The 24,716-nt window shown below is 44.5% G+C and overlaps 1 protein-coding gene across 2 annotated transcripts; it reads left to right on the top strand.

Annotated features, from left to right (window-relative positions):
- The first annotated feature begins 10,176 nt into the window (after positions 1–10,176).
- On the top strand, positions 10,177–22,075 carry LOC109784748 (cyclin-L1-1). Of its 2 annotated transcripts, XM_073502410.1 has the most exons (22): positions 10,177–10,665; positions 11,359–11,440; positions 11,536–11,676; positions 12,003–12,169; positions 12,589–12,850; positions 12,944–13,131; positions 13,361–13,402; positions 13,502–13,577; positions 13,942–14,015; positions 15,580–15,933; positions 17,186–17,268; positions 17,371–17,535; positions 17,621–17,760; positions 17,811–18,122; positions 18,284–18,423; positions 19,660–19,724; positions 20,515–20,583; positions 20,680–20,780; positions 21,146–21,424; positions 21,588–21,730; positions 21,841–21,894; positions 21,976–22,075. In XM_073502410.1, the coding sequence occupies exons 1-22, from the start codon at positions 10,514–10,516 to the stop codon at positions 22,058–22,060; spliced, it is 3,174 nt and encodes a 1,057-aa protein (XP_073358511.1). In that variant the 5' UTR covers positions 10,177–10,513; the 3' UTR covers positions 22,061–22,075. The 2 variants fall into 2 exon arrangements, with proteins under 2 accessions (XP_073358511.1, XP_020198935.1); XM_020343346.4 differs by lacking the exons at positions 13,942–14,015; positions 15,580–15,933; positions 17,186–17,268; ... (9 more) ...; positions 21,841–21,894; positions 21,976–22,075 and having other exon boundaries at positions 10,200–10,665; positions 12,944–13,274; positions 13,502–13,940.
- The last annotated feature ends 2,641 nt before the right edge of the window (positions 22,076–24,716 follow it).

The raw sequence follows: 24,716 nt of genomic DNA, 5'->3' as shown, positions 1-24,716 counted from the left end.
AAACCATCGGAACGATTCCAAGATACCCGCGTGATCCTAAATTTCTTTTAGTGAAATTTGAGAGAAGAGTCAAAACTTCTACGTCAGGAGACCTCACCAGAGCGACGAAAGGACTGAGGAGTAAAAAGAATCCTACTCTCCGATATATATAATCCTAAGACTCAAACCATTTTTGTTCTAGACTCAACAACGCCAGCGATTCGATCAAGCGGGGGCTCCTAAGTCGGGGATGGCTCTGATTACCAACTTGTAACACCCACGATGCGGCTATATCTCCCACGTGTCGAGGCACAACTTAGAGGCATAACCGCATAGTGGTTTTGTCGCAAGAAGGGTCATCTTCACACAATCCCATGTAATGAACAAGAATGGGATAACGAGAGTTGGCTTACAATCGCCACTTCACACAATACATAAATATGATTCATACATCATCCAAAATCCACACATAGACCGACTACAGTCAAAATCCAAATGAAAATAAGATAACCCCAAATGCTAGATCCCCGATCGTCCCAACTGGGCTCCACTACTGATCAACAGGAAAAGAAACATAGTAACGACCACGTTCCTCATCGAACTCCCACTTGAGGTCGATTGCGTCATCTGCACTGGCATCGTCGGCACCTGCAACTGTTTTGGTAGAATCTGTGAGTCACGAGGACTCAGCAATCTCACACCCGCGAGATCAAGACTATTTGAGCTTATAGGAAAGGATGGTGTAATGAGGTGGAGCTGCAGCAGGCACTAAGCATATATGGTGGCTAACATACGCAAAATGAGAGCGAGAAGAGAAGCAACGGAACGGTCGTCATCTAGTAATGACCAAGAAGTGATCCTGAACTCCTACTTACGTCAAACATAACACAAACCGTGTTCACTTCCCGGACTCCGCCGAGAAGAGACCATCACGGCTACACACACAGTAGATGTATTTTAATTAAGTCAAATGACGAGTTCTCTACAACCGGACATTAACAAATTCCCATCTTCCTCATAACCGCGGGCACGGCTTTCGAAAGATAATACCCTGCAGGGGTGTCCCAACTTAGCCCATTATAAGCTCTCACGGTCAACGAAGGATAAACCTTCTCCCGGAAAGACCCGATCAGTCTCGGAATCCCGGTTTACAAGACATTTCGACAATGGTAAAACAAGACCAGCAAAGCCGCCCGATGCGCCGACAAATCCCGATAGGAGCTGCACATATCTCGTTCTCAGGGCACACCGAATAAGTCAAGCTACGAGTAAAACCAGTCCTCGAGTTTCACCGCGGTGGCCCCGCAGGCTGCTCGGTTCGGACCAACACTCGAAGGAGCACTGGCCCGGGGGGGTTAAAATAAAGATGACCCTCGGGCTCGCGAAAACCCGGGGAAAAAGGCTTAGGTGGCAAATGGTAAAAATCAAGGTTGGGCCTTGCTGGAGGAGTTTTATTCAAGGCGAACTGTCAAGGGGGTCCCATAAATCACCCAACCGCGTAAGGAACGCAAACTCAAGGAACATAATACCGGTATGACGGAAACTAGGGGGGCAAGAGTGGAACAAAAAACCAGGCATAAGGCCGAGCCTTCCACCCTTTACCAAATATATAGATGCATTAATTAAATAAGAGATATTGTGATATTCCAAAAATATCCATGTTCCGACATGGAACCAACTTCAACTTCACATGCAGCTAGCAACGCTATAACAAGGGCTGAGCAAAAGCGGTAACTTAACCAAACAACGGTTTGCTAGGAAAGGATGGTTAGAGGCTTGACATGGCAATATGGGAGGCATGATATAGCAAGTGGTAGGTAGCGCAGCATGGCAAAAGAACGAACAACTAGCAAAGCAAAGATAGAAGTGATTTCGAGGGTATGGTCATCTTGCCTGCAAGGTTCTCAGAGTTGTCGAAAGCTTGATCCTCGTAAGCGTACTCAACAGGTTCCTCGTTCACGAATTCGTCTTCCGGCTCTACCCAACACAAGAACACAAGCAATGGAACCACAATCAATCACGGGGAATGCACAAGCAACATGATGCAATACATGAATGATATGCAAGATATGATATGCGATGCATATGCGTGCTCCGGAAGAAAAATGAGGAACAAGGCAGTAACTTGGAAAACCAAGCATGCCACTGGAAAGATGAGATGATTTCGGTTGAAATCGATATAAAGATCACCGGAAACGGATACACGGTTTGCAAATGGCAAGCAAAACAAGAATGACACGAATCTGCGATTAACAGCATGATAGCACTTAGAATGCAACATGTAACAAAGCTACAGCACTCCAACGTAGCAACAAAGCATATGGGAGTAATCTACAGGAGATGATTGACAAAAGAGGAACACTGAGCTATGGCTAGATCACAACATAACAGGCTCAAACAAGCATGGCAAAAGTGCAAAAGATAACAGGTTCACAGACTTAGTGAAATTACTGGACATGACTGAAACAGCATCAGGTAGCAATGTTCAGAGCACGAAATCAACATGCTACAGGAACTTAACATGGCAAAACAAGGCATGGTATGAATCTACTAAATTCATAGGACAAAAATCCCTTACTGACCATAAGCCAAAAAGGACCAGAAGATATGATGGCAGCCATGTAAACATAGCAAGTTTCGTTAACAGGTTCCAGACTTGGCAGAAAACAGAGCATGGCAGAAACAATAATATGAAGGCATCTTGGTGAGCTTGACGCACTCATCACAAAGCAATGCATGATAAAACAAGTATACCTACAGCAAGATGGCATGTTTATGAAGCTATGCATAGCAAGAGCAAATACATAGCATGTATGAAACAACTGCAACAAGCTTGGCAAAATTGAATATCATGTAAACAATCTGCCAGAAATATTTTAAAGCAAAAGTAGAGCAATATTGAGTCATGCTATGGCACTCCATAATTGCAAAAAAGAGCAGGAATAGATCAATTACAACAATATCTACAAAACATCCTTACTGAACATCACCAAAATAAGCATAGGTCTCTCTGTAGACACATGGATACATAGCAACAAAATAACAGCAGACAGACAGTAAATTTACTAGGTCCCTGAAATCAGAAACATCAAGAAGCCAAGTTTGCATGCTTGTGCTAGTCACCACAGAGATCAAAAAAATACATGGCATACACCTCTGTAAAGATGGCATGGCATACAAAAAAACACATGTAAAGCTTATGCCCATAAGATGCACAGATTAAATGCAACAAAAATAACAAAACCCTAAGTTCTGATAAGTAACAGCAGTTAACAGCAACTAGCACTCTTGCACCAGCGATTTGAACATCAAGATGGACTCAAATGAACATGGTGCAATGGAACAAAATGAAGAGCATCTCGAGGCGAACATTTTGATATATTACACGCGCGAAAGGGAGCTATATGCAGAGAGTTATGATGCAATGAACATGAGCATGTACTGTCAAATCTCTGGGACTTGGGATTTCGGGGAGAGGAGAAAAGTCAACCGTGGCTTTGACTGGGTCGGGATCGGGCCCGAGCTCGAGGCTCGCCGGAGCGGCTTGCCGGGGCAGAGGACGGGGCGACCGGCGACGGGACGGAGAGGAGGTGGAGGAGGCGCCGCGGGGAGGAGGAAGACGGGGCGCAGCGGAGGACGACGACGGCGGGGTCCGGCGACCCGCGGGCGGCGGCGGCCACGCGCGGCGGCGGCAGGGTCAGCGACGAGCCGCGGCGGCGGTGGCGGCGGAGGGCGGCGGCGGCGCGGGGCCCGGCGGGCGGAGGCGGAGGCGTGCGCGGGCGCGCGGGTGCGCGGGATCTGGGCCGGGAGGGCCTCCCGCGAGCGGAGGCGGAGGCGGAGGCGCGCGCGGGGGCGCGGGATCTGGGCCGGGAGGGCCTCCCGCGGGCCTCGCGGGCTCGCGCGGCGGCGCAGCGTACGGCGCCACGTGGCAGGCGCCCGTTGGCCGGGCGCGGCGGCGCTGGTTCGTCCGGCGGCGGCGGACGCGTCCGGCCGCGGAGAGGGGAAGGGGACTAGCGTTAGGGTGGTTTTTGCCCGAGATTTTAGAAGGGGGAGGTATTTTTATAGGTAGAGGGAGCTAGGAGGCTCCAAATGGAGTGCGGTTTTCGCCCACACGATCGTGATCGAACGACCTAGAGCATGGAAGAGACTTAGAGGGGTTTTGGGCTGTTTAGAGAGGGGTTTTGCTGCAACACACAAAAGGACTTTGCGGTTGCCCGGTTAACCATTGGAGTACCAAACGACCTCCAAATGGAACGAAACTTGACCGGTGGTCTACCGGTGGTATACCAAGGCCACTTGACAAGCCTCGGTCCATTCCGAGAACGTTCAACACCCGCTCACGAAAAGAAACGAAAAGGGTTGCGCCGGAGGAGGTGGGAGTGCCGGATTGCAAAACGGACAACGGGAAAATGCTCGGATGCAAGGGACGGACACGTATGCAAATGCAATGCACAAATGACATGATATGGGATGCATGACAAGAACAAAATGCAAAACGAAATACAAAACCCGACCACGAAGGGAATATCATAACACATAGCCGAAAATGGCAAGAGTTGGAGTTACAAATATGGAAAGTTACACCCGGGGTGTTACAGATTGTGTGGAGAGTGGCGAAAGAACAGACGAGCTCGCTTGCTCTTGGTACGTAGACCAACGGCTGAACGACGCGTCGCTAGAAGAATTAAATGTGACAGTATAGGCTGAGAAGGATACATAGGGCCGGCCCTGAGGGGGGGGGGGCAGCAGGGGCGGCCGCCCCAGGCCCCCGAAAACCAGGGGCCCCCTCCCACGTACATACACAGTAGTTAATTAGCCCAAGGCTGCCTCCAGAAAAATAGTTAATTAGCCCAGGAAGACGCAAGGCCTGAGATGCGCACATAGTCAGATAGCCCACGAGGCCACGAGTACGTTATCAATCCCTTCTGATTGAGAATTCATTGACTGCTTCCCAATAATTTCGGCTGATTCCTTTCCGCCCAGATCGTGAGCCGCAAGCCGGCGATTCCGGCCTCATCTAGGTCGTCCTCACCATCACCCCAAGTCCGGTCTCCGGTGGACCGTCGAACTCCACTCTACGACAGATCCGCTGACGCTGTCGCTTAGCTTGGAGGCCAGGCAATGGGGAGATCGATCCATGCTTGTTGTTTCAGTCTAAAGCCTGATAACTTTTTGATTTTTCAGTTAACTGGTAATTTTTGTTCATGGCAGGCAGAGGCAACTTAGAATACTATCATGAGGATTATGAGAGTCAAGGGTGAAGGGCCTCACGATCTACCATCTAAAGAGTCATCTTCAGGTGTGTATGCATCGGTACAATTAGGTTTAGTTTGAGTACTCTCTTTCTCTCTCTCTTCCTCTCCTAATGTGTGGTTTGATTTGTGATTGTATTTATCTTATAATAAAATCATAAATTTCATGCATGGAAGCAGCAGCAAGAGTTCTGTGATCACTCGGTCAAGGATGGTAAAATGATAATATCTAGTGCACATTCTTGCATTTTTTATATCATCTTAGTTCAAATTGTTGGATGAAACCATCATAATTTTATTTTCTTTAGAATCATATTTGCTTTATTGAAGTAGACATTATTATGAAAGCGAAGAGCACACTAGCATGTGCGCCTCTTTATTTGAAGATATTCTCTCGTAAATGAAGGAGATATCTTTGAACGCCTTGCTTCTTGCCATAATCTCATTGATGGTTTGCCCATAATGCCACACCGAACCATCATGGGTGTATCGATGACCCGGAACCAGTACTAACGGTTATCCCCTTACCACTGAGCAAATTCACCACCATCAAAAGTGCTTCCTTTGTCCGAGGGTCCAAGATGCCAGCATGGTGAGTTGGTGACACTTGCTGCTCCCATGAAATCACACTGATGGCTCCTTGCGATTGACATAATCACAACCTTGCCATCGCATCATCTACGTCCAGCTTCACACAACCAGCAGGAGGATGGATCCAAGATGAGATCGTAACAAGTGACTTTGGGTCGAAAAATGCTAGAAGAAAATTTTCAAGGGGCCCCGAATTTTAGTTTCGCCCCGGGCCCCCAAAATGTCATGACCGGCCTGAGGATACAACCGGCCGAACACTACTGTACGGTGACGGCTCCATCCAACATGACGACGCGATGACGGTACATTTCGGACATGTTCTGTTGGTACATGTATCGATACGTCGTTACATAATGATTTGAGGCTATGGATTCAAGTTCTCATCAGGTGCGGTTGATAGCTCTGTTCCTCGCGCCGCTTTTTGCTGCTAATGACAACCGCTGTTACTAGATGCGCAGCCTCATAATCTTTTCCTACGTTTGAGCAGATTCCCGCTGCAGGATCTTCGAGGTGCCGAAGCTACGACTGAGGGCGAACGCAGCCAAACTCTAGTTTTCCCGGCCGCCGAGTCAAGCATTAGCGATGTTGGTGATGCGGCGCTGACAGTTAGGGACTCAGCTTGGCGGCGCCGAACTCAGAAGACTCGGCGTTTCTGCGGATGCCGGGCTACTTGCTGCTATGTAGTATTTCCTTTGGTTCTGAATTCTGCTGGTTGTTACTACGCTAGTAAATTTGCTGCTCAGGTCATCGACTTGCTGGGGCTGACCAAGCATATATTGAAGCCACGGGCCAAAACTGCAACCAGCATGGGTTGTACTACCAGCGCACTTGCTGCACTTGCAAAAGGATCAGCTCTTGGGTGAGTCAACGCAGCACCGGAGGAACACTTGGGGCAATCCTATTTGTCGTGCTTGACAAGGTGCTGCGTGAAGCTGATCTAGTTGATACTGCAGCTTGAAGATTGTACAAAAAAAATTGTATCTGAATAAGCGAATTTTTCTGTACACTGGGATGTACTGATTTTTTTCCTGTAAGAGTATACTATGTCATAGTGAGCTGACTGAATAAAATTGTAGGAGTTTGTGTACTGGCAGGGGAACCGGGAACTCATTCAGATTTCGAATGTTTTGATTTTCAAAGCTGTTTGTGAGGGCAACCGGTCGATGCTTGTACAGGATGGGTGGCATTGGAAGGATAAAAGGACTACCGCCTGACCAGCTGAAGTGTTGAGTGGGTTACATGTAGCAGAAGACGCGGCGAGCGACGGAACGATGTTTCCCAGCGAAGGACCGATCAATGGGCAGTTATGTGTGCTCTTTATACACGTGCTGCACCTACCGAAGCGTACAAGTACAATGGATTATTATAATTGGGTGTGGCCGTCAGGTCTCGGTCAGAATCCAAACGACGTCAAGGTGCCCTTGTCCAACCTGTTACATTATCATAATTGGCTATGTTTCACAAATCCTTCAGAGGCCGTGCGCTCAGGCATTCAGAGGTCCCAATAAATAATAACAAGAAAATCCGGAGATCGAAGATTCCACTGAAAGTTAAGATCTTCATGTGATACCTTCGAAAAGGAGTGATGCTAACCAAAGATAACTTCGCTCGTCGCAACTGGCATGGAAGCAAGAAGTGTGGCTTTTGTACTCATGACGAGACAATCAGACACCTCTTTTTCCAGTGCAAGTTTGCACGTTCTACATGGTCAATCATTCAAATAGCGTCTAATCTTTGTCCGCCCATAGGTGTTGCCAATATTTTTGGTCACTGGCTGGATGGTATTCCTTATAGATTGAAAACGCTAATAAGGGTGGGAGCGTATGCCTTATTATGGTCGCTTTGGCTATGTAGAAATGATCTGATTTTTAATGACAAACACTCTTCTCCTTTGCAGGTTATTTTCCGTGTACGCAATCTCTTCGTACGTGGTCTATGCTTCACTGTACGGAGTTCCAACCGCTGTTCAAGGCGGTGTGTACGCAATTGGAGCGAGTGACCATGGAGGTTTTTTCCCAACATGGGTGGCAGCATAACCTCCGTATCGGCCCATCACATCCTTCAACATAGGCATAGTGACGGTCTTATTTGACTCTACTAGTGCCGATATGCTATCTTTTTATTTTCTTTCAGACTATTTGTGTTTGGCCGTGTGCATCCTAGCTATGCAGAGGTCGGGTGTTACTTATCATGATTTGTATCTTCTTGATGCTACGTTTTGAGTTAATAAAGACGCCCTTTATCGGAAAAAAAATGTCCCACAAATCCTTGCTGTGTCAGATCTGCATGAAACGTGAACGGTGAATGATTCCGTGACCAGGCAAGGACGAGCGCGCCTACGAATTTTCGGAGATTGTGTGGTTATATTAAATATGGTATTGTTGTTAATGTTTGTGAGATGGTTTTGTGAACTTAGTTTATTTGCACTGGACTTGTCTTGATTTCCATGAATATTACATCCGACTTCTTTTTTTATTTTTTATTTCTATTTACCTAGTTGTAGCGTGGGGAGAAAATAGGGCGCTACTACTACGTTATGATAGTAGTAGCGTTGGTGGAGAAAGATGCGCTACTACTAAGTATTTTAGCTGTAGCGCTTGTTTAGAAACACGCTACTGCTAAATAATAGCTGTAGCGCCCTAGCAGTAGCGCGGGTGTGTAAAAAACCAGCGCCACTAATAAGGTTTTCTCTAGTAGTGCTGCGTCAACATATATCCTGAAACAAGTTTTACTCCGATGTACATTGGCTTCCAATAACTTGACAACCAGGCTAATTTTATCTAATAAGTAGATGACTAATAACCTGGCAAGCAAGTGATAGTAATCTGGCAAGTACTGATGGAAAAAGGTTATCAAAACATACTGACACAAGATCTAGTTTTGAATACCTCACGATAAGAAAGCAATTGGTGAAAATGAAAAGAATAAACCAATGTGTATTCGATGACAAAGAAAGGATGTCACACGTGAGTTGCGCCATTGCGATTGCGGTGCAAGGATGACAAAAGTGAGCGCCTAATCTTCTTGGTGCGGTGGTGTGCGGCAAGATGAGGTTGGGAGGGGATTAGGGCATCTCCGACGTGGATCCTCAAAACGTCCGCAAACGTCCGAATCAAGGTGTCTAGACGATGTAAGATATCCAACACATTGCCACATCGGTCTGCAAACACCTTCGCATGTCCGAATTCGGATTCCCGTAAATCGGAAGCAAACCAGTGGGCTTTGCGAGAGTCCGGATATCTGTCTGACCAAATCTAAAGCCATCATGTACGCCTCTCCACTTCATTCGCGCAGGATTTGGCGGGAAGTTGTTATTGTTTGGCCAAAGAAGAATGATTAGCAGATGCATTTGGCGGAAGACTGTTTAGCATGTGACCACTTTAGCACGTATTAATCAAGCTACACAATTTAGCGGAAGGCTACTAAGACCAAAGTATCAAATGGCGGAAGATTACTAATCATGTTACTCCACAATTTGGCTTGGCAAAATACTACTAAGACCGAAGTGCTAAATGACAGAAGGCTACTAATCATGCTGCTAAACAAAATGCATAATTTGGCGGAAGACTGCTAAGACCAGAGTACATAATTTGACGGAGGTACTAATCATGTCTACTAAACAAAATGCATAATTTGACTCAAGGCTACTAAAACCAAAGTGCACAATTTATTATGGCTACTAAATGAAATGCACAATTTAGCGGAAGATCACTAATCTAGGTTTCTTAAAATTAATACAAAATGGACATTTAAGATGCAACGTTGGATGGCCATCTGACATCATATGAGACACAAATAGCGTGTCCGCTTTAAGGGCCGGTGTTGAAGATGCCCTTAGTTGCTAGGAGGGGAAAGCTACCTAGACGAGGGCGAGGCTGTTGTAGCAACACCCAACGGTTGCAATGCTCGGTGCTCAGGAGACGCGAAGATCAGGGAGCACGAGTGGATGTAGTGATTGGTTCTTCAGATTAGTAAGAGGGCGGCGGATCGTCATGAGGCAGAGTTGACCTATTCCTAAAACTTCAAGGCAAAGCGAACCGGATCTCAAAATATCCTAAGAAAGACCCTTTTCTATGACACCTCGGGCTAGGGTGCTGTGCTAGATAACACGACCACTTAGGTAGAGGTAGTTGTCTCGTGTTCAACGTGATGCTTCAGGCAGACATCATGAAAAATGGCCATTTTTAAAAAATATTTTTATTCCGTATTTTTGTGCGTTGAAGTTTCGAAAAAGTTAAGGCTGTCAATTTTTTTTGAGTGGTCTCAATTTTTTTACTCAACCGACCGACGTGTAGTGTGACTGCGTGAAGGCAATTCAGCAAGCCCGAAGTATCCCTGGCAATTCAGCAAAATTACCGCAAAATTGCCATCCCAGCCGATCCCATCCCCTTTCCTCCAGGGGCGAGGATTCCACCCCGCTTCTCCCTATCGCGCGACGCCGCCGCCGCCAACCCCCCGCTCGCACGCCGTCGCCTCCTTCCCTCCCCGAGCTCCTCCAGCCTCCAGCCTCCTCCCTGCCCCCCTGCAACGCCGCCACCACCTGCCCCCTCCTCCGTCGCCGACTCACCTCGCCTCCCCTCCCCTCAGCAGCCGGCCACCACTCCGCGCCTCTCCCCACCCCCAGCCGCCACGGCGCGCCGCCCCGGCCGGGCGGTTCCTGCCCCGATTGGACGCCGTGCGCAGGGGGGGACATGATTTACACGGCGATCGACACGTTCTACCTGACGGACGAGCAGCTGCGCGACTCGCCGTCGCGGAAGGATGGGATCGACGAGGCCGCCGAGACGACCCTCCGCGTCTACGGCTGCGACCTCATCCAGGAGAGCGGCATCCTCCTCAGGCTGTATCCTTTTGCACCCCCTCTCCCCCCCGCCTCCCTTTGTTCCCGAATTTTGCAAGTTCATAAGTTTTCTAGGGTTTGGTGGTAAACTTCCATGGGAAATCGAGCACATTCAAATGCAAGTTTTGCGTGCATTAGGGGGATTCGCTTAGGGTTGCATAGATGAAACACAGCTCATTTTGAGACCTTCAAATAGGTTAGCGCGAAAACAAGGTTTTTTTATTACTTCAGTGGATTAACAATTAATTACAATAGATCGGATAGCATAGAGAGTTGATGTCATCTGCAATGTGATTTGGCTACGAAAGCAGTAAAGACGTGGCTCCATCATACTCCCTCCGTTCCTAAATATAAGTCTTTGTATAGATTTCACTATAGACTACATACGGAGCAAAATGAATGAATCTATACTCTAAAATGCATTTACATACATCCGAATGTAGTCTATAGTGGAATCTCTACAAAGACTTATATTTAGGAACGGAGGGAGTAGTTGATAATACACTAAAGTAAAAACTTTGTTTTCATAATAACCTATTTGAAGATAGCACAGTGAATTATATCGCAAAACTTCACATATATCAGTTTGTTAATCTTATTGACGAGTTATGATTAAACAGACATAATTATTGCACTATTGTGTTTTGTTCTTCTACATTTGATTATGTGTGTTGTCGATTCCTTCACTCAGCAAAGACCTCAAGCAGTGATGGCCACAGCACAAGTACTGTTCCATCGGTTTTACTGCAAGAAATCATTTGCACGATTTAGCGCTAAGGTAAATAGGATTGTCTCCAGTTTACTACAGCCTAACCATTCTCGGACTTTTACGAGCTGAGCTAATGAGCCTCTTCGATTTTCTTCTTCTTGCAGAGAGTTGCTGCTAGTTGTGTTTGGTTGGCTGGGAAGTTGGAGGAGAGTCCAAGAAGATCAAAGCATATTATATTTGTCTTCCATAGAATGGAATGCAGGAGAGAAAACCTACCAATAGAATTCTTGGATGTATTTTCAACGGTATGTTTTGTTCAAGTAACCAGAACTTTAGTCCCCATATCCTATTTTCCTGGAAACTTTTGTACCTTCAGATTTCTTAATATTTGTGGCAGAAAAAAACTTGAAACTTAGAATGGTATCTCTATGCAACAACAAGTTATTTTCCTCCAACTTGCCAATAAGATTAACATAATGACATCTGCTGAATCATATGTTGTTGTTGTTGGAGGATAGTTAATTGAAAGCTGCTACTCTCATCTTAGTTTTTGCATTATTGCTGCTGTATCATATGTTGTTGTTGTTGGAGGATAGTTAATTGAAAGCTGCTACTCTCATCTTTGTTGCAGAAATATACAGAGCTGAGGCATGATCTGATAAGGACTGAACGACATCTGCTGAAGGAGATGGGGTTTATTTGCCACGTTGAACACCCGCACAAGTTCATTTCGAACTACCTTGCAACACTCGAAGCCCCTGAGCTGACACAAGAAGCGTGGAACCTTGCCAATGATAGGTACTATGTTCGATCATGGATTATCTATATTCATGTTGCGTGTCTGATCTGCAAATTATTTATCCTAATATGTTAATCGATGCTCCTGCTACAAGCTGTGATGTGGTACTGCTGCAGCCTGGTCTGGGCCCCAGGTGCACGTGCACTTGTTCGTAGGGAATGTACTTGCTAAATCTTTCTTTAAGGGAGATGAAATTATAGTGATCTAAAACGTCTTATATTAGTTTACGGAGGGAGTAGTTCATTAGATGCTTTCCTGTTTTCTTGGTATAATGCTTGCTCATTAAACCTTGCATTTTACTTGATATCAAGTTTCATTGTTCATCTGCCTTTTCTTCTTTTGAGGGATGTTTGCATCTGCCGTTTCATTTGTACTTAGTTATCCACTCTTACTAACAAGTCTTTGTTTGTTATATCAGCTTGCGGACAACTCTTTGTGTACGGTTTAAGAGTGAAGTAGTAGCATGCGGAGTTGTGTATGCTGCAGCTAGGAGGCACCGGGTTCCCCTCCCAGAAGAGCCTCCTTGGTGGACAGTCTTTGATGCCGATGAGGCAGCAATTCAGGAAGTTTGCAGGGTTCTTGCTCACCTCTACAGCCTCCCAAAGGCACAATATATACCAGTGTATAAAGATAATGATTCCTTCAGTGTTAGAAGGGCCTTGGATACACACGCGTCTAAGGTAAGGAGCATCACTACAAATTATGTTGTTTCTTTTGAAGTTATTTTCTAAGGTAAGGTAATGATTACTGGATTCATTTGCACTTCTATACAGGAGAGTCCAGCAAGTGCCGTTGCTAGTGATAGGGGTACTCCTGTACCTTCGAGTTCTAGCCAGGAGAAGAATTCACTGGCCAAGGCAGGACGAGAGAAAGTGAAGGAAAACAGTGATACCAAGGATAAGCTGTTGCCTGCTGAGCTAAATGGAAAAGGAGACCAGGCAGCGAATTCGAAGAGTGACAGGTCAGAGCCTAATGTCGACCGTGCAGAGGAAAGAGAAAGAAGTAGATCAAGAGGCCGTGACCGTGATATTAGGGGTAGAGATTCTGATCACGAGAGGGAGCGTGATAGAGCCAAGAGACACCGTTCGAGAGACAAAAGTTCAGGTACTATCATGAACATTTCTGTTGGGACTACACTGTTTGAGATGTAATGCGTTGTACTCATATTGCATTATCCCCCTCCAATGCAGGATACTCGGACAAGGAGAAATCAAGGCACCGTTCGTCACGCGGTATGTACATTTGCTCTGCAAGCCTCACTTCAGCAACCCCATAGTGTCCCCCACTAAAAAAATCATGTTTCTCATCTGTCTTGTTTGTTGCCTCTCCAGACCGTGCCGGCTACTACTCGTCTGGAGACAAAGATCATCGGCACAGGCGCCATTGATCCAGCCGAGCTTCCCTGTTGTAAGAACATCCGCAGAGCGAGAGAGCACGAAGCTCCTGACGAAGCGTGAGAAGAATTTGGTTTCATCTGGTGTTACACTGTCTGTGCCATTAGCAAATCAGGGCCAATATGTATCACTTTGCAACAGATAAACAGAGCGCTTGTCCATAATTTACCTGTAGTTTATCAGAGGGAACAAAGACAAGGTGTCTCCCTGCCACTTTTGACATGAATGGCTTTTGTGAGTGAGTGATTGTCACGGCATGATAACTTGGTTTCTTGTTGCCTGGGGCCGCATGAAGAACTTCCTAGCTGATATGCATTGATATTGTTGTACTTTGTTTCTGGATTAATGTGGATATGTTGTAATTCTTGTGTTTGAAGATGCCATGTGATCTCTTGGCTAATTTATACTCCCTCCGTCCTAAATTACTTGTCTTAGATTTGCCTGGTCGGAGGTAATACTAATATAAATTTCATGTAGGAATTAAGATGTCTATTTTAACCTAATTACACATTCGCTGCTATGGTTTTGAAACGGGGTTGTGCATGATTATAATTGTTGTAGTAGATTGCATGAGAATTATGTTGCCAAGCGTTTGAATTAAAGTCTAAGTTGGTTTTGCAAATGCCTAACCGCAAGAAGAGAGTCCATTTTAGAAAGATGAGGAAAGGATAAGGCGCCATCCGGCTGTAGCAACTACGGCGGCCTCTGAGTTTTGCAGTGGATAGACCAAGCAAATCAGCGTCACGCAGCTTGCCCATGACTGCCGGCCGTAATCTGTCCCCGCCAAAGAAAAGAGAGATCTAATCTGTCCTAGGTGTTGTAAGTCGGCAGTTGTTGAAAGTTCAGGTTCAGATGTGGAAAGTTCAGGTTCAGATATGGAAAGTTCACATTCACAAACGGGAATAAGAAGCCACAGCAAGTCCGTGATTCCCCTCAAGCCTAATTCTTTCCTCAAATCCATCGTCTCCTACTCGGCTGCTTCATCTCGCCGCCAGCTCTTCACAGAAGATCCACCCCCGGCCGGCGCATCCCGTCCCCGTTGTGGATCGGCGCGTGGAACCAAATTACGCGGCTGTAAGCGTCTATTTCCTCAGTTGCTAGTACAGTATTTCATCGATCTCTGTGACTCCAAATATATCCTCTTCATCTTCTTTTAGATCTCGTCTACTTCTCGTAGACCCTTTCTCGCTAACCAGTAGTGACCGCCAGTAATTCGACCTCCTTTTTATTTTGACATAAGACACTGCATTTTATTGATTCCCAATTTGGTGTTCCATACTACTCCCTCCGTTCCATAATTCTTGTCGTGGTTTTAGTTTAATAGTTCAAATTTGAACTAATACCACGACAAGAATTATGGAACGGAGGGAGTACTTACGACACAATTTTTGTAATTAAACAAAAGGGGGAACTTTCATTCAGAAATCAGTTAACCCAACAACTCTCTCACCTCCTCCGGAGATTTTCTGAAACAAGCCCCTCTCCCTCCTTTTCTTTATACGTTTCCTCTCTCCAGCCGCAGCGAAAATCCTAATAGCCGACCTTCTCAATTTCCTGAACCGATTAGATTGTACCCCTTATGTAACCACATGCAAGCAAGTTGGTTATTCCTGTGAGTAGTGACTATGGCATCACAAGGAGAACTTGTTGAAGTCCAATCTGTCTTCACAAGAAAGACTGGATATGCATTGGCTGCAATAGCACTAGAAAAATATATTTTGGAGAACATTGCATGCCAAGATATTTGAAGTTTTTATATCAAGTATGAGACATTTTATCAAAAAGTTGGATTCATACTTATGATCAAGTTCTCGTATATTCGTTTTAGCAAAGATCTAATTCTTAGAAGGGGCAAAAAATTATATTAATGATGTATGAAAAAAGCTTGTTTCTAGAAGTGTTTCTTTTTCTACGCATAGCACCTACTTTTAAATTTTGCTTTGGGCCTCCAGTATCTTACTAGGAATATGGCGCTCTACTAAACATTTCTATCCATTTATTATTATTTTCTCCAGGACTGCAAAGATGCAGAAAGAGAAGAGGAAGAGGGGCCATGAAGCCAGTCGCGACTCATTGGTTTCAAGGGCTACGCCTCGCGAAACACGCATTATAGAGCGAGAGAAGAGGAAGAGGGATCAAGAATTCAGTCGTGGCTCATTGGTTTCAAGTGCTACTCCTAGCGAAATACGCATTATAGAGCGGGAGAAGAGGAAGAGGAACCAAGAATCCAGTCGTGGCCCATTGGTTTCAAGTGCTACTCCTCGCGGAACACGCATTATAGAGCGAAAGAAGAGAAAGAGGGTCCAAGAAGCCAGTCGTGGCTCATTGCTTTCAACTGTTACTCCTGACGGGGAACCATTATTTCAGCTGTAAGCATCTATTTTAACTTGCTATTCCCTCCGTCCCATAATATAAGAGCGTTTTTTACACTACACTAGTGTAAAAAACGCTCTTATAACATGAGACGGAGGAAGTAATATTTAGTGGTAGTTGTGCATGGATCAGTTCGAGTCGAGTATTTGATTGATCTCTGCCACTCGAAATATTTTCTTCTTCCTCTCCTTTTGAGATCTCACCTACTTCTCGACTCTCTCCCACTACCTTTCCATCATAACCAGTAGTGCTAGGAACTGGCTGCAAGTAATTCCACAAACACATGCAGATAGTACTCCCTCCGTTTTTATTTACTCTGCATATTAGAGTTGACTGAAGTCAAACTTCGTAAAGTTTGACCAAGTTTATAGAAAAAAAATATAAACATTTACAGTAACAAATCTATATGATGTGAAAGTACATTTAATAATAAATCTAATAGTATTGATTTGTTATTGTATAATTTAATATTTTTGTTTATAAACTTGGTCAAAGTTTATAAAGCTTGACTTTGACCAAAGCTAATATGCGGACTAAATAAAAATGGAGGGAGTACTTCTGTTTTGGTTTCCAACTGACGCTGGGGAAAGGCCCTTAATTTTGTCTTCGATACTGGTAACTAGTATTAGTAATAATTGAAAATTTATTATACAGATTATGAACAAAAATGAGAATTTTCTTTTGGAAATCAGTTAACCCAACAGCTCTAACCTCACTCTCTTTGGAGATTTCCTCAAACAAGCCCTTACTCAATGCATTGGCTGCAATTGCACTAGGAAATGATATTTTAGGGACCATTGCATACTAAGATATTCCATGTTTTTATATCAAGGAAAGTTAGAAGGATGAGGCGTTTTATCAAAAAGTTACTCCCTCCTTTCGGAATTATAAGATGTTCTAACTTTTTTATGAATCAGATGTATATAGACGTGTTTTAGTATGTATGTTCACTCATTTCAGTCCGCATGCAATTCATATTGAAATTTTCGAAACATCTTATATTGGTGAAAGGAGGGAGTATTTTAGTACTTATGAGTTCTCATATGTATCTTTTAGCAAAGATGAAATTCTTGCAAGGGACAAAAAGTTATATTAATGATGTGATAAAAAAACTTGTTTATATAATTTTTTTTCCATGCGTAGGGCCTATTTTTCAATTGGCCTTTTTAATGTCGCTTTGGGCCTCTAATATTTACCAGGGATACGATTCTCTACTAAGCATTTCTGGCCAATTATATTTTGCTTCAGGCCGACAGAGAAGAGCAAGATGGACTATGTGCTTTCAACTGTTACTCCTCGCCAAAGACGCAATATAGAACGAATGGTGCAACGTGAGTCAGTGATTTCATGTTTGTTGGTTCTTCCTTCTCTTGCATATATTGCTTTACTATTATAGAGAGCTCTGGTCGTGGTTTACCATGTTCTTTAATTAGTCAACAAGACCATGGACAAGTGCAATGAAGATTATTTGGAACGATTTGGATGTCCTGATCCACCTGTTCCAAGCCGGAGTTTTGTAGAGAAGCCATTTGGCTATACAGATGCAGTTTCTGATGATTCATTGACTTCCAAGGTTGTCTCGCTTGCTTTATATGATGGTAATTATGCGTCTTTCTGCTTCCCATTTTTCTAATTTGTATTTAATCATCACTAGTTCATGATCTAAATGACGATTTTATACAGGAGATAAGATGTTATTTGCATGCTCGGGCTTAGCTTTACAACACAAGGGAACTACGTTTCCAGTTGTGTCAAGATTTGTGACTTCAAAACGTTTGGTTTCAGAATTTGAAAAAAACAGAAACAGAGCGGATAATTTGAGGGTTGGTGCTGCTAATCGCCGTGTTCTCAGTTTTTGCCTTTGTTTTTCAAGGTAAATGTGATCGTTTGGGCTGATCCACTACCCTTTTCAATACAGATTAATGTGCGCCTTCCCAACAAAGCAAGTTTCGATGGGTTCTTGGGGCTATATGATAGTCATATTGCGATTGTCACGTCCTTCCGCTTCGCAAAAGTACTTCCTGTAGATCTGCACTCTCATATAGATTGGCAGCATGATCTAGTAGCTGTTGGGCGAGCCTTTAGCTCGGGCACTTTGATGAGCACTGCCAGGAAGCCTATTGATATCCTATCACAGCAGCAAGCTACAGATGCTCTGATCCCTTTCCCTTGTCCTATCACAGAGGTAAGCTGTTTGCTATTTCCTACTTTTTTGGCATGATGAAAAAATGTGGAACAAAATTATTGCGCCGTAATTCCAACTCCATTTATTTTGTCATTCTAACTTTGGGCACCAAAGTCATTTTTCCTTTGCGATCCTTACTGCTTTATTCTTTTTGGCTCTAGGCTGGACTTGGAGGGCCAGTTATTAATCTAGCCGGGGACGTTGTGGGATTGAGCATTGAGGTTGACATCGATAAGGAAACTACCTGGTTCCTACCACGTGTGGCGCTTCGCGTACACTTGGAATATTTGGAGAAGCTCACGTATGTCTCCTTTGCTTCTAGTACTTATGATTATGAGCTACATCATCCCCAATTTGCGTATCTATATTTGTTTTGTTCAAAACACACCTCCTGTTCTAGTTCCTCCCTTGTAAGGCGAACCATATTTTGATACAAGCATTGAAGGGATTTTAAGCGTTCTCACAAATATCATATAAAGAGTTGAATAAGATAACATATTATATGCAACTATCGTAAGAAATAGACCTCACACTTAGCAAAATATTAACTATTTTGTATTTGCCCTACAACCATACGAGTGATCACAACATGACAGAAAATTAGGGGAGTACTCTTCATAAATAATTGTCCACGAATAAGCATATCCTCACAAATTAACATTATTCATTCTTATCTAAGTTGTCAACTAAAACCTGGCAACTGAATAATGGAATCACTTGTCAACCCTCAAACACTTGAAAAAATACAAGTGAAAAAACCCATGACCAATTAATTAGATCTCAATAACGAAGTGGTAATACGAAAAACAGCTCCCTGTTGATACTACATACACTGCTGCCTACATTTTGGTGCTTCAAGAGGTCATAGAAAAAGCCAGTAGGGCTTTGGGAGTTCATAAATCTAAAATAACAAAAAATAGATACAAATGTACAGCACCTCTAATCTTACCTACTATTTATCTAATAATTTGATAGACCGACATTGTAAATGTGTTGCACATTTCTCGGAAAAAAATGTGTTGCACTTAGCTTGTCTGCCACATCCATCCATTGATTTATGGATCCATGGGTGGGTAACACATACTCCCTCCGTTCCAAATTACTCGTCGTGGTTTTAGTTCAAATTTGAACTAAAACCACGACGAGTAATTTGGAACGGAGGGAGTATATATGTGCCTCATAGAACTGGGAGCGGATTTACCTTGCTGTGGCAGCAGAGCTTTTGATTACAAACAAAAGATAGGAGAAGAATATTGTCTTAGTGTTGAAGTTGGTAAATATTCTTTCAAATGAGGAAGAGAGAGTCATTTGTTCAAACTAAAACATGGACAATGTGGCTCATATTTTTGACCTATGTATCTGCTCTATCCTCTTGACTTCTGTTTAGTATTGATAAGCCTGATTTCCATGTCTTCTTTCATACCTAGTTTCCTTCTCTACGATTTGGCTCACGTGTTGGTTTTTGCTGTTTTGCTGTTGGACTGGCACTTCTGTGCATCTATTTATTTCGTGAAAACTCAACATTGTTCTATTGCAGCCCAAACTCTACGAACTTCCGTGAATATACCTTGCCTGATGGTGTTTACAGCATAGTCCCATCAGGTATGAATCAATCTTCTAAAATGCTATCTGTTGATGATATGCAGAGAATGATATGTTGATGTTAAAGAGAAGTGCATATTTCAACCTCCAGCTCTTGCCCTAGTCTAATCTACAGCCCTCTACTGTAATACCGTCTAAGAATCAACTCCGAACTCTTAAAACCGGCCAAGATTCAACCCTCCCCTCCCCACACCCTGGTTTTGACTTTGTTGACCATCCAGTCAGCAAGCCACATCAGCAATTTTTTTTCCAGGAAACAAATCTGTGAAATGAAAAAAAATCTAGAAAATGAAATATTTATAAAAAAATCTATAATATAAAAAAATCAACTTTCCCAGAATGCTTAGTATTGTTTTCTTGACTCTACATTTTTTTTCAATTTTTTTGGAATTTTTTACAACATTTTTCAAAAAATTGGGCAGAGCATCATGGGAAAAAGTTATTTAAAAAAATGATTTTACAGTTTTTAAATTTTCTAGATTTTTTTGATATTACAGTTATTTTAATCTTTTAAATTTTCTAGATATTTTTTTCTGGAATTTTTGATTTTTTTGCTGACTGGATGGTCAATGGGTCAAAACCGGTCAATTGGGTCAAAGGCAGGATGTGGGGAGGGGAGGGGAGGTTGAATGCTGGCCGGTTTTAATAGTCGGGGTTGATTCTTACACGGTACTATTGTTGAGGGTTGTAGATTAGACTAGGGTAAGAGTTGGGGCTTGAAATATGCACATCTCTCGATTTTATTGTACACATCTCTTGAGTACTCATATTGATCATTTTATTGCTTCAGGATTTATGGCAGATGTGAACTATTTAAAATCATGTGGATATCCTCAGCCACCACCACTTGTGCTCGAAGGTAAGTCATTGCTTTCTATATTGGCGACTTATATCTTCTATAGCTTTTTTCTAGCTATTGCAGTGATATAACTTCCCTTCTTGTTTCCATAACCAGGCGGTGGGAGATTGTTTAATACATTTGAAGAGGAATTTGGTCAATTATATGGTTATAAGGACTACGATTGCAATCTTGATCATCGTAGCTCTGGGGAGCAGGTCTGGGCTAAACTTCCAAAAAAAGTTGTTACAAATATTGGCCGGCGTGTTGTCTCACTCTCTTCATATGATGGTGATTTTATAGTCATATGTTGATCATTTATTTATTCTATTATCTGTTTCCACTGAAGAATGGCCAAAGTTATTTGTGTGTAGGAGATGGGAGATCTTTTTCATGTACAGGCCTACTTATAAAGTGGCATAAAAATGGTAAGCCTGTTATCCTTACTTCGGCCAGTTTGGTTAGAAGTCGGGTTGATGAAGACAAGATTGATGAGAAACTGAAGGTTGCTGCTCCTAGTTACTTTCCTTGTTATCTGGAGTGAGATGATGGCTAATTGAGTTGACTTTATCTACCGTTTCAGATTAAAGTACTTCTCCCACCGAAACAGGTCGTTGATGGGACACTGGAACTGTACCATTCAGATTATAACATTGCTGTCATCAGTCTAAAGAAGCCTCTATATGGTATTCGTCCAGAATATATTTTCAGCACGGCGAAAAGGCCACCAATAGTAGTAGCTATAGGGCGGGAGGCTCAGGATGGATTATTGATGGGGACAATCGGTAAAGCGGTCAAGAAGTTTGCGGATGAGAAACTTCCTTGCGAAGACCTTAAGCTGTCTACTTGTAAAATCAAGAAGGTACACTGGTGAATATCTCCCCTCACCCCTTTTAAATGGTAACCGATATAGATAGGTGCAACAGAATCTATGCGTGTTTTCCCTGTAATCTACTGATACATTTACCTAGTTATGGTAATCTACCCAAGCCATTACAACTTCTCCATTCTGTTTCTTGTACCAGGTTGGGATTGGAGGGCCCCTTGTTAATATTGTTAATGGATTGTTTGCTGGCATGAACTTCTATGGTGAAACTGATGTAACTCCTTACCTGCCGAGGGCAATCATCGTGGAAGTTTTAAGCGGGATTGATCTCCCATCTCAAAGGTACATCTTTCCCTGTTTTGTCGTCTCATTTATATCCATCTCGGGTTCTTGTTGTCTAGATATATATCCATTCGGCGTGCTTACATTAATATTCTCTTTCTATGATGAAGAGGAATGGACCATGCCACTGACATAATGGGTGACGCGGCAGTTAAGAAAAACAGGTATTTGTGCTGTTTCGCACTGCAATTTCATTTAGTATTTGTTTTAACATGAATTTGCACTGAAAAGAATTTGGACGACAGGTGGCCGGTGCCTAAGCCATATTGGTACCATCCCCTATTCGATGATGATGCTCCGTTGCACTTTTATGGAAGGCAACTCCAGTAGTGCTATACTCATCTCGTTATCCCAGTTCCACTTGCCTAGCAAGTATTTTAAGGTGATACTTTGTAGATTTATTACTCCGCCGATCAGAGGGAGTATATTATTATGGTGTTCTGATGGTTTTGCATAATTAAGAATTAGAACAAAGAAGCTGCAGACACTCGTCTCGATTGTTGTCACCTTCACTTTGTTTGACATGGAATTCTAGTTATTATTTTTGTGCATGTGGTGGTGCCAACTGTGGAAATATGCTTGAATGATCAAATACTGAAGACAAGATATTTTTCTTTTTAATTTATTTAGTGAGCACCCCAAATCGTGTCTTAACTTTCTAGAAGGCAGAGGGTAAAACTCAAGAATATAGGCAAGCTCCCACCACATGCCGATGAGTAGCGAACAACACTCCAACTCGAACGCACACAATACAACTCCAACGCATAAGGGCATGTCCTACACTGGCCAACAAGGATGCGTCCCGACCGAAGTTAGTCACCTCCAAAGAGCAACAACTCGAAGCAAAATCTCTTTGCCAATGCACCAACCACTCTTGATTGCTAAAAAGAGTTGGCAGGTGGGTGGCAAACTAGGGCGACCTCAAGAAAGTCGCCGTACTCGACTTACCCGTGACATCGTACATAGTGTCCTTGACGAACAATGCAGAACCGCGGCGTACACCAAAGGAACGCAAACAAAGACCTCCCTCCCAACAGAGGAAAGATGTCAAGGACATCGCCATCGCTGATGTGAATCAGAATCTAGACTTTTGCGTAGAGATAACCAAACAAGTGAGAGAGAGCAAGATGCCGACACACCACATCGTCGCCTCCAAGAAAGGGAAACGACACCCACAGTTGTTGTCGTCGATGGCATCGACCAAAGACGAGTAGGACATTCATCCAAATCGTCTCACCTACATCCCTGCCCACCGAAATGGGGTGGACCATCCATGTTAGTTCACTCTGCCGCCATTGCCGCAACACCTAGAAGATGAAGCTGCATCGCCTCGCCCCAGCAACACCACCGTAAAAAAAACAACCAACACCTCCACACCTAGCCACCACTGCAACAATCTACATCACCATGGCACCAAGCAGCCGTCGAGGCCCGACGACTCCACAACGCGATCTGCACCAAGGTCACCTCGAAGACGCCCCACAAGGCAAGATCGAACCCACCGCACCGCCCAGAGTTGCGGCCAACCACCAACAAGCCCTTGCAAGAAACACCACATGTTGTGCCAACGGTGGCCCCAAGACCCTACAAACGTCGGAGCACCAGGCCACACCCACGGCCAAGCCAGTGACACACTATAGCTGGCCAAATGGGCCGGGCCAACCAGGCCAGCCCGCGAGCACGCTGGCACGGCCCGCCATGGGTCAGGCACGGCACGGGCTAAATGGGTCGGACCCGGCACGCGGCACGCCCTAGGCCGTGCTTGGGTTGCTAGGCTAAGCACGCGGGCCGGCACGACACGGTCCGATTATCTTTTTATTTTTTATTTTTTATATATATCTCTATGCCCAACTGGTAAAAATAGGCTAAGAAATACTCGGTGCGCCAAATAGCAGGCAGACTAGTGGGCCTGGCGTGCCAGTGGGCCGGCCCGATTAGAAGCTGGGCCATGCCTGGGCTGCAGCACGCGGGCTGGGACGACACGGCCCGTATAATAATCGTGCCTCGGTGGGCCGGGCCGAGCCGACCCGTCTGGCCAGCTATGAGCGACACCGCACGCCAATAGGCCCGCCCAAGCCTAGATTAGGCCCGGTCGTCCAGCCACCACGAAACGCGCGGCCACCGGCCTTTGCGCTCTGTCGCGTCACACCTGCGAGCTCCCTGCACCATATTATGCTTGCCTCCGCACCACGCCAACTCAGCGAAGAAGCAGCCCCTCACGGCCCCTACTTCGGGTGAGAGGAAAATGATCCGGCCGCCGCCGACACAGCCCAGCGCGGCGAGGGGAGGAGTGGTGGGGAAGGGCGGCACCCGACGACTAGGGTTGTGCACCCGGGTCGCCCATCGAACGCGGGGCCTTTTTTTTTTACTTCGTCTATTTGATGGACCTTTGTGTTTCAAGACAAGATATCCACGTTCAGTTGTTTCTAAAACAACTAGGGTGCGAATAAGCAAGGCGTGACTTTCTCTTATTTAGAAAACCAGAGATAACGAACACTGCAAAGATTTGGAACTGTAGAGCAAAAATTGTAACTCATGTACTGCAAAGTTGGCTTATTGACACTTACTTTGGCCATTTTTACTCTTAAAATTGTCGTGTTGTTTTCACCCTTTTAATTCGTACCAATGGTCTTATGAGGCCACCTTGAAAGTGACCTAACAATTAAGCTAACCCACTGGTGAGATCTTGATTGCGAGATACCCCTTCTTCTCGTGGCATCCAGGAGAGAACGCGATTAGGGTTACCTCACTAACGTAGGCACCGCCATCGGTGTGCCCCGTCTCCAGCAGCCTTAGGAGCATGGAGGCGCAATGGAGCTTGGTCCTTGCTGGTGGGAGGGATCTTGCTCCGTTTTAGCGAGAGTTTTGAGTTTGGTTAGGATTTGTGTCCTGCTCATGGTGACAGGGCGGAGGCAGCTCCCTGAAGATGGAATAAGGTCCTCCCCGCCTGGCCTTCGTCCCAACAGTATGTCTAGCATTGTTGGAA

This window comes from Aegilops tauschii, chromosome 6 (genome assembly GCF_002575655.3).
Source record: "Aegilops tauschii subsp. strangulata cultivar AL8/78 chromosome 6, Aet v6.0, whole genome shotgun sequence".
Lineage (NCBI taxonomy): Eukaryota > Viridiplantae > Streptophyta > Magnoliopsida > Poales > Poaceae > Aegilops > Aegilops tauschii.
Note: the sequence above shows the minus strand (reverse complement) of the source record. Positions and strands in the feature narration are given on the sequence as shown.